The sequence below is a fragment of the Rana temporaria genome, chromosome 3 (assembly GCF_905171775.1).
Source record: "Rana temporaria chromosome 3, aRanTem1.1, whole genome shotgun sequence".
Taxonomy (NCBI): domain Eukaryota; kingdom Metazoa; phylum Chordata; class Amphibia; order Anura; family Ranidae; genus Rana; species Rana temporaria.
The window spans coordinates 425791625-425807895 of record NC_053491.1 but is presented as its reverse complement, the minus strand read 5'-3'; the positions used below and the strand labels follow the sequence as shown (position 1 = coordinate 425807895).

At 44.0% G+C, this 16271-nt stretch overlaps 1 protein-coding gene across 1 annotated transcript in view; it reads left to right on the top strand.

Annotated features, from left to right (window-relative positions):
- The first annotated feature begins 622 nt into the window (after positions 1–622).
- PLEKHA2 (pleckstrin homology domain containing A2) overlaps positions 623–16271 on the top strand; it is a 105119-nt gene continuing 89470 nt past the window's right edge. Inside the window, exons 1-2 of the mRNA XM_040346242.1 lie at positions 623–1106; positions 12327–12487. Coding sequence (XP_040202176.1) covers positions 12350–12487 — 138 coding nt within the window. The 5' untranslated portion in view covers positions 623–1106; positions 12327–12349. The remainder of the gene's footprint in view (positions 1107–12326; positions 12488–16271) is intronic.

Sequence of the window (16271 nt, the reverse complement as noted above, 5' to 3'; positions counted from 1 at the left end):
CAGTCACTTTCTCGATGCCACAATGTCTCCTGGGAGCTTTTGTCATTGTTCCCAGGAGACATTGCGGAGGTTATCGCGGGATTTAGAAAGAACTTGCGGTTTAGTAATTATGCATATGAGCGTATCATTTTTTTTTTTTTGGTGGGGGAGTGGATCTTGGGTGGGAGTTCCCACACTTTTTTCCCCAGGACTTTACCCCTGAGCGCAACCCCTGGTATGAACAGGCATTAAATGAAATATGTCATCACACCGCTTTGCCACACAACGGCTGAACATTGAAAACATGCTGGCAGGTGGATGATCTGCTTCATAAGATGGCTTGAGTTACCCTATAAAAAAGCCGAAAAAAGTACAGATCATAAGAATTCAATGATGCAATCATGTGTATAAGATGAAGCCGAATCTTCAGTATCTGGGCCGAGGACAGCTGGCAAGTGCGGGGGCTCCAGATGTACGTGTGGCTTATTTGCGACATGTGAATGTGGTCACATACTGGTCAGGGACAAGTCATAGCAAAAAATGCCTATTGTATTGTGTCTTTGTGCAAGCTTCCTGCTTCTACTGTACTCTATGCTAACCCAGCCCACAGTTCTGAGAGCTTCTTTTGTGTGAGTGTAGGGGTGTGCGCAAGGCGTGCCTGCCACACTGACTGTCAGGGGAAAGACTCGCTGAGTAGGAAGCAAACAAACACAGAAGAGACAGCAGAGATTCTGATGAGCCGGATCCTTGTACAGCCACAATCTACAATCACTTCTCTGCACGCCTTTCCAAGAGACGCTTCGTGATCTGCATGGAAGATCTCATCTATGCAGGTCGTGGTATAGCTAGTAGTAGTTAGTCGCATTCAACAGGACCTGTCCTGGATCATAGTCTGCAGACACAGAAGGATCACACAACTCTTAACTTGGTTGCAAACGCATTGACTGACACTCGCTCCCAGCGCAGTACGATCGCACAACTCTCCACAGTCTACGACTTGATGAAGTTCACCTTTACGCTGTCCCAAGGAATGACGTTATAAAGAACTGACACAGGGTTCAGTTATCAGATGGGAACGAGAGGTCACACCATGGAAAAACATAAGACTGACCATGCTGTGTGCTGAGGTAGGTTTGTTTTCGTTTTATTAGTGCGCTCTTTTAAATTAGTTGACATGAATATGGTAAAGCCCTGTACACACGATCAGTCTAAACCGATGAGAACGGACTGAAGGACTGTTCTCATCGGTTAACCGATGAAGCTGACTGATGGTCTGATGTGCCTACACACCATCAGTTAAAAAAACGATCGAGTCCAACGCGGTGACGTAAAACACAACGACGTGCTGAAAAAAACGAAGTTCAATGCTTCCAAGGATGCGTCGACTTGAACCGATGCTTTTACGTACTAACCATCGGTTTTGACCTATCAGGTAGGCGTCCATCAGTTCAATTTTAAAGCAAGTTCTAAATTTTTGGACCGAAGGATAACTGACTGATGGGGCCCACACACGGGTCGGTTTGGACCGATGAAACTGAACTTCAGTCCGTTCTCATCGGTTTAGACTGATCGTGTGTACAAGGCCTAAGGCTACATGCACAAGGGGCGTTTTGGCCCGTCATCGTCAAATCCTGTTTTTTTTTTTTTTGGGCATCCAGGAAGCACAGGTGGGGCATCCAGCCCCACTGACAGGCTGAAATGTGCAGAGGCTAGATGATGTGCTGATAGGTAATCACGTTTAGGACTGTGTGCATTCACGGACGTATGCCCCGAACACAGGGACTCTGCATTCCAGGCATACAATCCTAAACACAAGTACCACTCAGTACAGTGCCTATCTGCCACGTATTTCAGCCTGCCCCCCAGGTACCTGAAAATTCCAGGATTTAACAGTGATGAGCCAAACCACCCTATTTATGGGGTCATGCTGATGACCTGTGATCCTCGCTAAGGTTCCGTTCACATTCCGTGAATGTCGGGAAAATTAGCAAAATTGTGTACTTTCCCAAAGCGCACTACCCTTAAGTAGATGCCCAGCACTGCCATTAATTCCCAATTTATGGCAGTACTGGGCAGATACATAGGGTGTCAATTATAAATGGCACCTCATGTATCTGCTAATGTGTGCATTTTCCTGCACCCCAAAACGCATGGTGCCATAGCATTTAACGCTGATGGGCCAAACCACCCTGTTTATGGGGCCAAATGTGCAACACGATGATGACCTGTGATCCTCGCTAAAGTTCTGTTCACATTCTGTGTATGTCAGGAACATGCGCAAAATTGTGTGCTTTCCCGAAGCGCACTACCCTTAGGCCCTTTTCACACTACTGCGACTTCACCACGATATTACCGCGATTTCACTTCGATTTCAGGGAATGCCTGTGTAAGTAGCATCAAAATCGGACCAAAGTAGTGCAGGGACTACTTTGAATTTGGAAAGGCTTAAAGTCGTACTAATATGAATAGTTGTCATTGGAAATAATGGGGAATTGTGGGACAAGTCGTATACGTCTGAAAGGGGCCTTAAGCAGAAGCCCAGCAGTGCCATTAATTCTTAATGGCACCCCCATGTATCTGCTAATGTGTGCATTTATCTGCATCCCAAAACACTTGGTGCAATAGCATTTATTGTAATGGTGATGGGCAAACCACCCATGTCTATGAGGCCTAAATGTGCAACATGCTGATGACCTGTGATCTTTGTTAGGGTTAAATTCACACTCCGTGTGTGACAGGAACATGTGTAAAATTGCGTGCGTTCCAAAAGCGCACTACCCATAAGCAGTTGTGTGGAGGTGACATTTATTTTTAACGGAACCACCATGTATCTGCTAACGCATGCATTTTCATGGACACTTATGCTTGACATCCTCCAGCCAGGAAGTGAAGTGAGCTTTCTCAGACTCATTGCAGCTTCTAATGCACACTGTGATAACTTACAGTGTGCAGTGATATCAGAGGAAGACATTTCAGTACAGGAGAGGAGCCTGTACAATTGGAATAACTGAGGGTAAGACTGGAATTCATCAATGCTGCATGCACCAAATGTTTAGTGTACCTCGGCACAGCTGGGTGAACAATGCCATTGATTACCATTGCCATTGATTACTATATGCAGTATTTTCAGAGAGGGATTTTTTTACGTTTTGGTGGACATCAATCTGTTGACCCTGAATATCCGATATCTCCTGGGGATCCCAAAGGTGTGTTTTCCCAGCAGCAGTTTGGGTGTCTGCCCCCCAACAAGAACATAACAAAGGCGTCACTCTACAGTACATTATGGAGAATCATCTGACATGTGTGACTCCATCACTTGGCTTTGTAACGGCCACAGCAGGTGGGTGGAACTGGGAATTCTGGCGGAAACATCTAACCACAGAAGTCCGCAGGGAATTAAAGGAGCCAGCAAGTGATTCAACTGGTCCTTACCGGCACGAGGCTATAGCACTAGTTATGGGTGGACTTGGCCTTTAATGACTGTAAATGATTAGGACAGGATCAGACCATGCATTACAATAGATGATACTTGTGTGCAACAAGGACATATAAAGTGCTGGGAGAATACACAATGATTGGATTAGATCTGTTGTCTGATGATCACTTCAATGTAAACAAAGTGATTATACGGTGCTAGGATTACCTGTAATGTCTGGTGATCTGATTGAAGATTACCAGGAAAGGTTCATTGGATTATATCTGATGTCCAATGATCGCTTTACTGCAGATTATTATCACCAGATCATACAGTGCTGGGATTACCTGCTCTGTCTAGTGATCTGTTTGTGGATTACTAGAAAAGGATCTCCCAGATCTTGGATTATATCTCATGTTTTGATGATCACGTTACTGCAGATTATTATCACTGCATCATACAGTTCTACCATTATATATTTACTTTACTGCAGATTATTATCGAAGGATAATACAGTGCTGGGTTTTATCTATACTGCTGAGTGATCTGATCGTAGATTACCTGGAATGGATCACCCGGATCTTGAATTATATCTAATGATGATCACTTTACTGCAGATTATTATCGCTGCGTCATACAGTTCCACTATTATATCTAATGTCCAGTGATCTCCTGGCTGAAGTTCATCAAGACACATTCATATAGCTCTACCATTATGATTTATGGCAAATATCTGTAATGATCAGAACATTACATATTAATAGACCCTTATTATACCATTTATAATTAGTGTTCAATAAAAGCGCCCATGGGATTTAGAGCATACCGACACATGCAGCCATCCTTTGTAGAACTATACCCAAAAAATGGTTAGAGTAATGCCTAGTACACATAATGAGATAATAAGATGAAAAATACAGTTTTCGGAGCGATCGTCTGATAATCTTATTAGTGTACAGCTTTCATGAGCTGATCACAACAGTTCATGCAAAATTATCTGAAGGGACAAGCACGAAAAAGTTTCTCGTATAATAACAGAATGAATGATTTTTGTGTAATTCTTAAAGTCTTTGTATGAAAAAATTTGTGTGACCAAGAACATGCATGCTCAGAAACAAAAGAATACATTAAAATACAATACAATACATTACATCACTTCCAAAGTTGTATTCTGTCATACATGAATTGTCATAACTTTAGTAACCTATTAGTTTTCGATATGAGACTAGCATGGAAAAAAAAGCAGAGGATCATTCATCCCATATTCTCATCGTGTGTACTAGGCATAAGGGAGGGTTATAACCCCTGTCAGATATATTTTATTTGCCATCTGTGTCCCATTGGAGAGATTTGCCTTCACTTCCTGTCCCACAGCCAGAACACAAAGTGAAAGGAAATCCCTGCAAATTAAAGGACCCTCAGGACAAATAGAGATGGTGAATCCCTCTAATGGAGGCACAGACAGCACTAAAAACTGACAGGTGTTTTATTCTATTCTCACTCTATCCCAAACAAAAAAAAAGTTTTACCTTTAGTTGTACTTTTATACTCATATTTCTCAACTATTTCCCCTTGACCATGGAGCCGTCCAGGAATTCTCCTTGGTAGGCATCACGGTTGCAACGCAGTTGCTCTGCATTTCAGTTAGCCTTTGGGGAGAGTTGGTATTTTGGGGCAGTTAGCCTTTGGGGGGAGGTGGTCCTACGAGAGAGTTGGTCTTTGGGAGGAGTTGATCTTTGGGGAGGGGGATTGTCTTTTGGGACAGTTGGCCTTTGAGAGGAGTTGGCCTTTGGGTAGAGTTGGTATTCGGGGCGGGGGAGTTGGCCTTTGGGGGCGGTTGGTCTTTCGGGTGAGCTGGTTTTTGGGAGGAGTTTGTCTTTGAAGGGAGTTGGTCTTTCGGGTGAGCTGGTCTTTGGGCGGAGTTGGTTTTCCATGTATTCTAACCCATTCAGGGTTGGATTTACCATGAGGACCAGTGGGTTTGTGACTATAGGCTCACAAAAGCAAAAAGGCAGCTTCTCGTTGTCTAATTACAGGTCACACACTTTTTCCCATCATCAGCATCGTCAGTGATATGATATTAACATATTGTTACAATATTGAAAGGCAGGTTAGGACTAGTAAAACCTGAAGATATTCTATGTAAATGAGGCCACCCTAGTAGAGGGGTGTTACATACCTGACAACTTTCTGAGAAGAGAAAGAGGGACACCTTTTAATACAAATTATGTGGGCAAAGAACGCACATTTGCAATCAGACCATAAAAAAACGATATGCAAAGAGTAATTGGTTAAACCCTCAAGTGTTTTATTTTAACATTGCTTTGCCTTTATACTAAAGGATAAGAAATGCAATAATATACAGTAGAGATTGGATAAAAAGTTTAGTGTAGTAACACTTTTGGTAGTTAAATAGTACATCATAGGAGTTCTATACATCAGACCAAAAAGAGAAACAACTGAAGAGAAAACAGGGACAGTGGTATCTGACTTTAAGGCTTTGTTCACACAGGCATGCTTAAGTGTACACCTTTGCGAGGGCTGCATTTACCCACACAGGGCTACACAGCTGCTGCTCCCAATTTGACATCCGCATTGGTGCAAATGTGTATCCCGAACGCAGACAGTGTGCGCTCAGAGACACGCACTCGCACTTACATGGTTGTCAAATTAGGGCCATGGCGTTGCTTTGGAAAATTATCCATAATGTACTAAACGGTAATGTAATGTAAACTGTGCTTTGCCCATTTGAGCAACCCCACAAGCTGAATATACTCACCTTTCCTTTGCCCTCAACTCCAAATTCTCAGTTCCGCCAAGAGGTACAAAAAGAGCAGGTCTGCAATTGAGCCTGCAATTGCAACATCAGAGAGTGCCACGAATGTTGGTGGAACCTGCTATCTGATTAAGGGGAAAGGATGCTGAAGACACAAACTGGCTGTGCTTCACCCAATATGCACAACAAGTTGGTGAAAGTCTGCTGCCCATATTCACATTACACTTGACAATAGAGGGAAAGCGTTGTCTGTGAGTATCACAGAGCTAGTGAACAGATCAAGTAAGTGCTTGAAAGGACCAGTGTCATCATCAGTGCTTAAAGGGACATTTTCCTGAGCACTCTGACAAAACAGCTGGGCCCCAACAAGCTAGTCAACAGAAGAGAATATATTAGAGATTGATGAACTGTTAGGCCCCGTACACACGTCCAAGAAACTCGACAAGCAAAACACATCGTTTTGCTCGTCGAGTTCCTTGTGAAGCCGCCGAGGATCTCGGCGAGCCAAGTTTCCCCATTGACTAACGAGGAAATAGAGAACGTGTTCTCTTTTTGGCCCGACGAGATCCTCGTCGGTTTCCTCGGCCAAAAGTGTACACACGACCGGTTTCCTCAGCAGAATACGGCTCCCATCGAGTTTCTGGCTGAATTCTGCCGAGAAACTCGGTCGTGTGTACGGGGCCTCAGAGTGGTGTAATTCTCCTTCGTTATGATTGCCCCAGTATAGGAGAAGTTGCTCTCTATACCCTTTTACTTACTTTCTGTTGCCCTCCACACAAAATGCTCAGTTCTGCCAAGTGGTGCAAAAACAGTAGATCTTCAAAATTATTAACAGCCTACAACAAGATTTACGTTCTTCCATTCAGTGTCAGTCAAGGCATGTGTGGGAGGTGAAAACCACATTTTATTCAGTACTATCCTATGTTCACGGTGCATGTTCCAAAGTTCTGAGCCCATCTTGTTCTGAAGGCCTTACCTGTGGCTGATTTTGGACCTACTTTTGAGTGTGACTCTAATGTGGTGACACTAAAAGCACCAGTGGGGATCTTTACTAGCTATCAAACACCAGCCAATACCACCAGTTCCAGGAAATCAACTCTAATACCCAATAATACTGAGGTTTTCTACATAGGTATTGCCGTTTCTGATTTAATTTTCAACTCCACACTGTATGCACAGAAGTTTCTGGAGAATAATATTTAATACAATTATTATTTATTAAAAGTACCCGCACATTGATTATCATACTATGATATACTTATGATATAGTATGATATTGATGAGTCCATAAATTGGGAGAATACTCCTAAAGAAAAAGTAATAACATTTTTTAAATACAAAATGCTTACTTTATTAAAAAGAAATAAATTACAACTCTGAAACATTTTACAGTCCGAGTTGACAAGCTTTAGGCTTGTGATAAGATCTGTTTGAGATGCTTTTGAGATCATTCAGGGTGCAATGACAGGTATATTGGACCAGCAGTTGACATCTTTCTGGTCTGCGTTTGATCTGCTTCAAATAAGTTTGGCACTTACATAGACATGTATGGAAATGCAAAACCCTTCTGATGCAAACATAAGCCTGTTGATATACAGAAAGTAATTGGAATTCCAAATTTTTGAGTTGGCAATAGTCTAAAAGGGTGCAATCCCTCACTTTGGAGAGATCATCTCTTACTTGGGTCGTTGGAACAGGAAGTGAAAGGAAGCATTCCTTACGGTATCTAAAACTTAAAAAGAAGAAAAACTTTGGCACTATAAGGCTAAGTGATTTTTAGTGAACAGCATTAGGGACAATACATATGAACGAAACGTCTCTGCTGGTGGCTGCTTTGTTCACTTTAAATCCGAAGTCCTCTGCCCCAGATACTTCCGAAACAGTGATCTTCCGGTGTTGTTGGGTTTTCGTGGGAGCGACTGCACCTATGACAGGCACTCATTAAGTGCCACCTATGCCCACAATTTCCGTTCCCATGCTCCATTTATAGACGCTGTACTAACTCTTTCCACAATGAAAAGCACTCTATGAATGGAGAATGGGTGGATTAATGAAAGGTCTGCCTACACAAATCAGCAAATTATCTCCTCTAACAGCTCAACTACAGTCATTGGAAAAGACACACGAAAAATCTCTGGTAATAGCGCAAGCTGTAGTATTAAGAGTACTTTGAGAACAAGTCAAGATCTTGCTAGTATATAAAGTGAAAGTGAAAATGGTGAATTATGAATATTTATGAATATTTTGTATATTTAATGAATTCAGAAACAAATCAGTTAGGTTGCAAGTACACTCAAATTACCCAAAATCAAACATTTTGTATCTTAAACCATTACAGCTCAGGGTCTTAGGCAACTAAGTCAACTGTAATGGTCAGTCCTTTCCAAAAATTCCAGTCCAGTCCTCCCAGGTATGGGACGCTGTAAAAAAGCCTATATTTGAAAATTAATTTCTTCCAGTTCTCAAATCTATTCCTATGGTTAATGTTCCAGTTTCCAATGGGCTCACTTGATCATACTATTAAACATTCCAACAACTGCTAGCTTCCTCGTTTACCTTGGCATTTAACTCTATTTTACAGTACCCCTCCCAATTTGTTTTCCCCATACTTTTTTGAGTATGGTGAAGCATGAGTTCACAAGGTTCTTTTGGGCAGATCAATCCCCTAGAATAAAAATTGTGGTAGTCAGTCTACAGAAACAAAGTAAAATCAATCTTTACACCTTAGTAGGGTTATAGACTGGTTTAAACATGCAGAGGCTAGGAGTTAGGAGTTGAGTGTCACTTAAACAGGCCATATTACTGCTCCCCTTCAGGCATTTTTATTGCTCCCCACATCTGACCATACAGCCATCAAAAGTCAATCCCCTAATAGGAACCACGAGTACAGTCCTGAAGATGAAGCTTATGGTCTTTCATTTCTTGAAACTTTTCTTGATGCCAGTAATCTGTAATCTGGACTGTCTCCCTGGTTTACATGACCCAAATTTGAACGTTTTCAATCGATAACTGTGCATGTAGACTACAGAACTGGGTTTTAGTCAGGGGCAGAAATATAAACTATGGTTGAGCCACCACTTCTACTTTGGAAGGCTGTGAGAAACCGACATTCTCCTACCTCCCTGCAATCTCAGCATTTGGCTTTTCCCCAGCTCACAACATGTGAAGCCGTATGCAACCTCGCACAGATACTCTCTTCATATTTTCTATGCCACTCTTATTTCATCAAGTAAAGACCGTATTCCTTGGTTTCTACCCAAGTGGGGGAGAGAAGGATCTCAAACAGCTAATTTTTTGCAGAACAAGATTAAATACCATGGCCCGGATTCACATACATTGGCGCATATTTGTGCGGACGTAGCGTATCTAATATACGCTACACCGACGCAGAGCACAGATGCAAGCACTGGATTCACAAAGCACTCGCCCCCAAATCTACGCTGGGATTCCTCGGCGTAAGCCAGCGTAGGTGGAAGTGGGCGTGAGCCATGCTAATGATGGACTGAGCGTCATAAAGATACGAATAACGTATGGCGCATGCGCCGTCCCGTGGACGTATCCCGGTGCGCATGCTCAGAATCACGTTGGAACTACTCCCTAAGATACGACGGATCACTGCCTACGACGCGAACGTAACCTACGCCCAGCCCTATTCACGTACTACTACGTAAACGACGTAAAATACGACGGCTGTTCCCTGGTCCATACCTTTGCTTGAGTTGCGCCTCATAGATGGGGAATAACTATAAGCCGGACGTAAGCCTTGCGCAAACCGCGTATGTTATGCGCCCGGGCGCAACTACGTTTGTGAATCGATGTATCTCCCTCATTTGCATATTTGCAATGAGGCGGCCAGCGTAAATATGCGCCCACGATACGCCGGCGTAGGAAAGTTACGTCGGTCGGATGAAGCCTATTTTCAGGCGTATCTAGTTCTGTGGGCACGGCGCACAGATACGACGACGCATAGTTACACTTACGCGGCGTATATCGAGATACGTCGGCGTAAGTGCTTTGTGAATCCGGGCCCATGTTTTGCACAGTATGGCCCGGATTCTTAAAGCACTTACGCCGACGTATCTACTGATACGCTGCATAAGTGCAGGGATGCGCCGTCATTGTGTTTTACGTCACCGCGTTGGACTTGATCGTTTTTTTAACTGATGGTGTGTAGGTACATCAGACCATCAGTCAGCTTCATCGGTTAACCAATGAACCGGTCCATCAGTCCTTCCGTCCTTCGTCTTATGCAATTCCGACTGGAAAAAAAACATGCATGCTCTGAAACACTTTGACGCATGCTCAGAAGCATTGAACTTCTTCTTGCCTTGTCGTAGTGTTGTACGTCACCGCGTTCTCAATGCTTGAAAGTTCAGAGAAATTTTGTGTGACCGTGTGGATGCAAGCCAAGCTTGAGCGGAATTCCATCAGAAAAACCATCCAACTTTTTTCCGACGGAAATTCCGCTTATGTGTACAGGGCAAAAGGCCAACCTCAAATGTTGGAGATTAAAAGAACATTTTTTTGGTCATGTCTGTGAATATGACTCTTTTGGTGACAGTTATGTGAACTGATTCAGGAACTCACAGGGTGACAACCCTGTAGCCCACCACTTCCTCCTCAGTCCTCTTTCAGAGAGACATTATCATCAATCCCAGGTGGTTAGTTTATTACATACAGCTAGAGCCTACAGGCTAAATAAAGATACCTGTTCCATCATGGTTGGACAATGGGTCACGGTGGAAAATTGAATTATGAAAGTGGAGGTTCTCATTTTGTCTTTTGGACAGCAAGGTGATCGGTTTCAAAAGACGTTTTATTGAACACAGTTTGTGGGTGGGGTGCAGTGCGGTGTGGCGGCAATAATCCTCACAGACAGGAGTAATAATAGGCTTGTATTGAACCAGATGCACTCACGGTTACAGCAAAGTGAACAGAGGGGGTTCCAGCCAGAGTGACAGCATCTTTAGAAAGAGGTAGAATATGGCCTGGCTGTTTTATGTCCAATGGACAGAAAATGTGCAGGAGAGATGTGACCCTACACTTTTCTTTCTCCTCAGGAAGCTCTCCCTACCACTAGTACTGTCCCTAACAGATGGGGGTACCTTTCCCTACACTACCCATTCGCGATAAGCGTGCCAGACCCAGGAGGCAGGGCCTTAAATAGGCTCTTCTTGACCCAAGTTGGCTGCTAGAGTCACATTGGCCAACAGCATTCAACATGATCGCTTCCCAAGTGACCCAGGAAACCATAGAGGAACCAGGTAACTCCTGACTACCTCTCCAGCTGCAGAGCCGCTGTGGTTGAGCACCCCCTGCAGTGGAGAAAATGAACTGCATCTGCCTACAAGTTCCTAGTAGTTGGGCTTAGTGGACGCAACTGGACCACCACATTAGCTTTCTTTCTGCTATTTTCTGGCTAATCTTACCACTAATAACTTCTTTACTATCCCTTATTCCTAATCCCCCCTCCACCACTTTACTACTTTAACATGAAAAACCCCAGTGAGATCCTCTTCTAATGCTGAATATATAGTACACCCAGGGCTTTTTTTCAGGGGGAACTTGGGGGAACTCAGTTCCACCACCTCTGGCTCAGACCCTTTGGTGCCTTCTCACCAAAATCACTTGTAAACACAGAAGTCTGGTTTCTGTGTTTACAAGTGACAGCTCTGCACTCTGTGTGTAACCCCCCTGAACTCTGCATTCTGTATGTAATGCAATCCTGGTATTTAATGCCTCTTTAAGACCCTTCTACTGTTTGTGAAATCTGAACGGGGTCGTGGTTCCTGCACCTATTTTCTGAGAAAAAAAGCTCTGAGTACACCTCATCACAATGAATTCAAGATTTCCCTTGGAATGATTCTTTCTGTGCTGTTGGTTTATAGTGATGTCATTTTCTGCTTTGCTTGATATGTATATTGTTGTCATTTTTTTTCTTTATGTGATGTTACAATGCGGGATACCTTTGTATCTGTAAATGTGTTTGCTCTGTGGTCTATACATTAAAAAAAAATTAATTTACAAAAAAGGATGGGTAAACACTGTCAATAATAATTCTGGGTGGATACTGATAATCTTATTTCCTTTTTTATAAGATGATTACAGGCTTGTGTATTGGTAAAAAAATAATAATATTTGTGCTCTTCTATACAGGGTGATGTGCGGATTCAGTAGGAATGCCTTATATGGATCGATTCCGCCGAACCTGTGGGTTTTTGGACATTGAAGATGCACAATGTGGCAGATTTCTGCGGAGATATTTCATCCTGGACAAGCAGGCCAACTACCTGGTTTGGTACATGGATAACCCACAGGTGAGCCTTGCCCATAGTAACCTATCCGTTTCCAAAGCTATGCTTGTCACCTCATCTTTTTAATGGAAGGTCTTGTGGACAGAAATATCAGAGCTCCTTTGTTTTTACATTTGCACACTCCAGGTCTGTCATTTTTATCTCAGCTTCACTACTTGTTTCTTTCGGGCCAGGAATTTGCAACAAGATAAAGACAGCATTGGGGGACAGTTCTGGAAAAGAGTCCATAATTGCAGTTTTCATATTTTGTCAAAGGGGCCCTTTTGTGTGACATGAATTATGTGTGGCTTAATAAAGCCAACCTAAGATCAAATAGCTAGATTCAGAGAGAGTTAGGCCGGCGTATCAGTAGATACGCCGACCTAACTCGGAATCTGCGCCGTCCTAAGTTTAAGTGTATTCTCAAACTGAGATACACTTAAACCTAGCTAAGATACGACAGCCTGCGCCGTCGTATCTTAGGGTGCAATATTTAGGCTGGCCGCTAGGTGGCGCTTCCGTTGAGTTTGGCATAGAATATGTAAATGACTAGATACGCCTATTCACGAACGTACGTGCGCCCGTCGCAGTAAAGATACGCCATTTACGTAAGGCGTTTTCAGGCGTAAAGTTATTCCATTAAATAGCTGGACTAGTCAATGTTAAGTATGGCCGTCGTTCCCGCGCCGAAATTTGAAAATTTTACGTCGTTTGCGTAAGTCGTCCGTGAATAGGGCTGGACGTAATGTACGTTCACGTCGAAACCAATACGTCCTTGCGGCGTACTTTGGCGCAATGCACACTGGGATATGTACACGGACGGCGCATGCGCCGTTCGTAAAAACGTCAATCACGTCAGGTCACCCACCATTAACATAAAACACGCCCCCTCATCCTAATTTGAATTAGGCGCGCTTACGCCGGCCCTATTTACGCTACGCCGCCGTAAGTTAGGAGGCAAGTACTTTGTGAATACAGTACTTGCCTCTCTGACTTAAGGCGGTGTAGCGTAAATACGATATGCTACGCCGCCTTAAAGTTGCGGCGGCGACTCTGAATCTGGCTAAAAGTTTTGGTCTACTTTAAACATTTAGGTAGATATTACAGAAGATGAACAGGCATTATAGGTTGTATAAAATGACCTGCCAGATCTATTAGTGCATTTATATATTTTTTTATACATTTTTGGATAGAGTAGGTAAGGCTTAAAAGCCTTGCCGGGTTATTTTTTGCTGCTTGTGTAACATTGGAGAGATTTCTCTTAATTTCCTGAATTTAGAAAAAATCTCCCAAAATGAGAGGCACACACAGTTGTCCCCAGAACAGGTGCCTCCAAAGCAACATTTTCCCTCACCTCGTGTTCTTGGGAAAACCTGTGAAAACCACAACACAGGAAAGTCACAATACTTTAAAAGTGCTCAACATTTTAGAGTTGACGTTGCATGATGGCCCTACGATCATTGCTCTCATTACAGCGTGCACAGCGATATTTGAATGTGTGTGGTTCATTCCTTGCTTTTGTAATCTTCTATAATTTTAACTTAGTTTTATTACTAACACTAGGGTGGCTGAAAACTACATTACTGTACAAGTTGAGGTGAACCTCTTCTACTAGAAAGCCAGAAGGCAGGACTAAAGAATTAAACAAACTTTCGGCTTTCTGATGTAATAGTTGCACCGATGGCAGCTAAAGGGTTGTCCCTCTCCCCAAGATTACATAACATTCCTACACTTTGCGACCACTCCGTAACAGGTACTTCTAGGAGTTAAGCTGTATGTGACTTCATGTGAAAGAACAGGCCCAATCACCAAGCACCAACACAGAATTCATATCCCTATGTCAACTATGACTTGAATGACACATAGCCTATAGGCCCCGTACTCACGACCAAACATGTCTGCTGAAACTGGTCCGCGGACCAGTTTCAGCAGACATGTTTGGCCGTGTGTAGGCCCGAGCGGACCATTTTCGGGCCATTGTCCGCCCGGACATGTACGGTCGTCTGTACAGACCTACCGTACATGTCCTGCCGCCCGCCATCCCTCGCATGCGTCGAATGACTTCGACGCATGCGTGGAAGCATTTTAAAGGCAGGCCGCCCACGTCGCCGCGTCATTGTCGCGGCGACACCGCGGACACGCCCCGCGTATTGTTTACGCGCGGACCGCTGTTCGATGGTGTGTACAGCCATCGAACAGAAGTCCCCGGGCAGTCCCCGGGCAGACATGTCCGATGAAAACGGTCCGCGGACCGGTTTCATCGGACATGTCTGCTCGTGAGTACTCGGCCATACAGGGCAGATTCTCCAGCTCTTTATACAGGACCGAACCCTCCTATCCTTTACAGCCAAGGAAGCGGTCATCTTAGGCCTCGTACACACGACCGGACATGTCCGCTGAAACTGGTCCGCGGACCAGTGTCAGCGGACAGATCTGATCGTGTGTACAGGCTAGCGGACAGATTTCCAGCAGACAAATGTTTCTTAGCATGCTAAGAAACATGTCCGCTGGAAAGCTGTCCGGTGGACATGTCCGCTGGTTAGTACACCTAACCAGCGGACAGATATCTCCCACATGCGTCGAATGGATTCGACGCATGCGTGGAAGTATTTTACTTCCTGGTTTGGTGACGTGGCGGCGTCAATGTCACCGCCACGTCATCGCGCTGTCTGTCCGCGGGGATTTCGGTTTGATGGTGTGTACAGCCATCAGACTGAAATCTCCGAGCGGACATGTCCGATGAAAACGGTCCGCCGGACCGTTTTTATCGGACTGTCCGCTCGTCTGTACGAGGCCTGAGCCTCTGTTTGATCTGCAGTTGCCATCGTGCTGCACATGTGATCACTTATGACACCAGCCATTTGATAGCTTGATAGTTTGGTTGAGAGCACAAGCAACTGTGACAGTTATCATTCATCACATGCCTTGAATGTAACTGTTCTGCTTTAACAGAGTTTAGGGGGAAAGGGAACCTGTTGCTTTATCCCCAAAAGCCTGCCTATAGGCCTTTGAGTAGTGTGTATGTAGCCCTACCCCCATAGGACCTCCTAAGTAGCCTACCCGGATCCTTTTCCCACCAGTTTTTTACAGCAAACATGCAGTTCAATCACTCTTCAGGCTCACTAACCAGGTCGTTCATCTGAGGCCTCAACACCCAGCAGGCATATAGCAGAATGGCCTAGGGGGCTAGCATCCCCCCCCCCCCCCCCCGGCTGTGTTTTCCTCCTTGGGCAAAAAGACCAGCCTGCTGTCTGGCTCAGAGTATTTATACAGACTCCCAGTCACTATCTGGGCACCTCTCCCCAGGGATTGGCCAGGGCTCCATGAATATTCAGCTGCTTATTAGACTCTTCCTGCCCACTGACTCCTAGAACATTTCTGAACCAGCCAGGGGGAAGCAATCAATCCTGCAGCCCTCAAGACAAAGAACAGGGCAGAACAATCAACACAGCCACACTGATTACAGTGAGCCAACACTAAATTTGCCCAACAATGATCTTCAGCACCACTGGATACAGTGAGCCCAAAAAGAAATTTACCCAATCCTGGCACCTATTCACCTAATCCTAGCAGCACCTATCTAGGAGGGTGCTACATGTAGAGAACGTCAAATTATATATGACAACATGGATGTTAGTATATTGCATTAAGAAAGTGATTTTCTTCTACATAATTTTTATACAGTAACACACGTGGCTACATGATTGCAGGAGTTTGCTGTAGGTTTTATTTTTGACCACATTCATTTTAGCCTGCCATGTTAACCACATTAGAATATAGGCCATAGTACCAGCTTGCATAGATAATT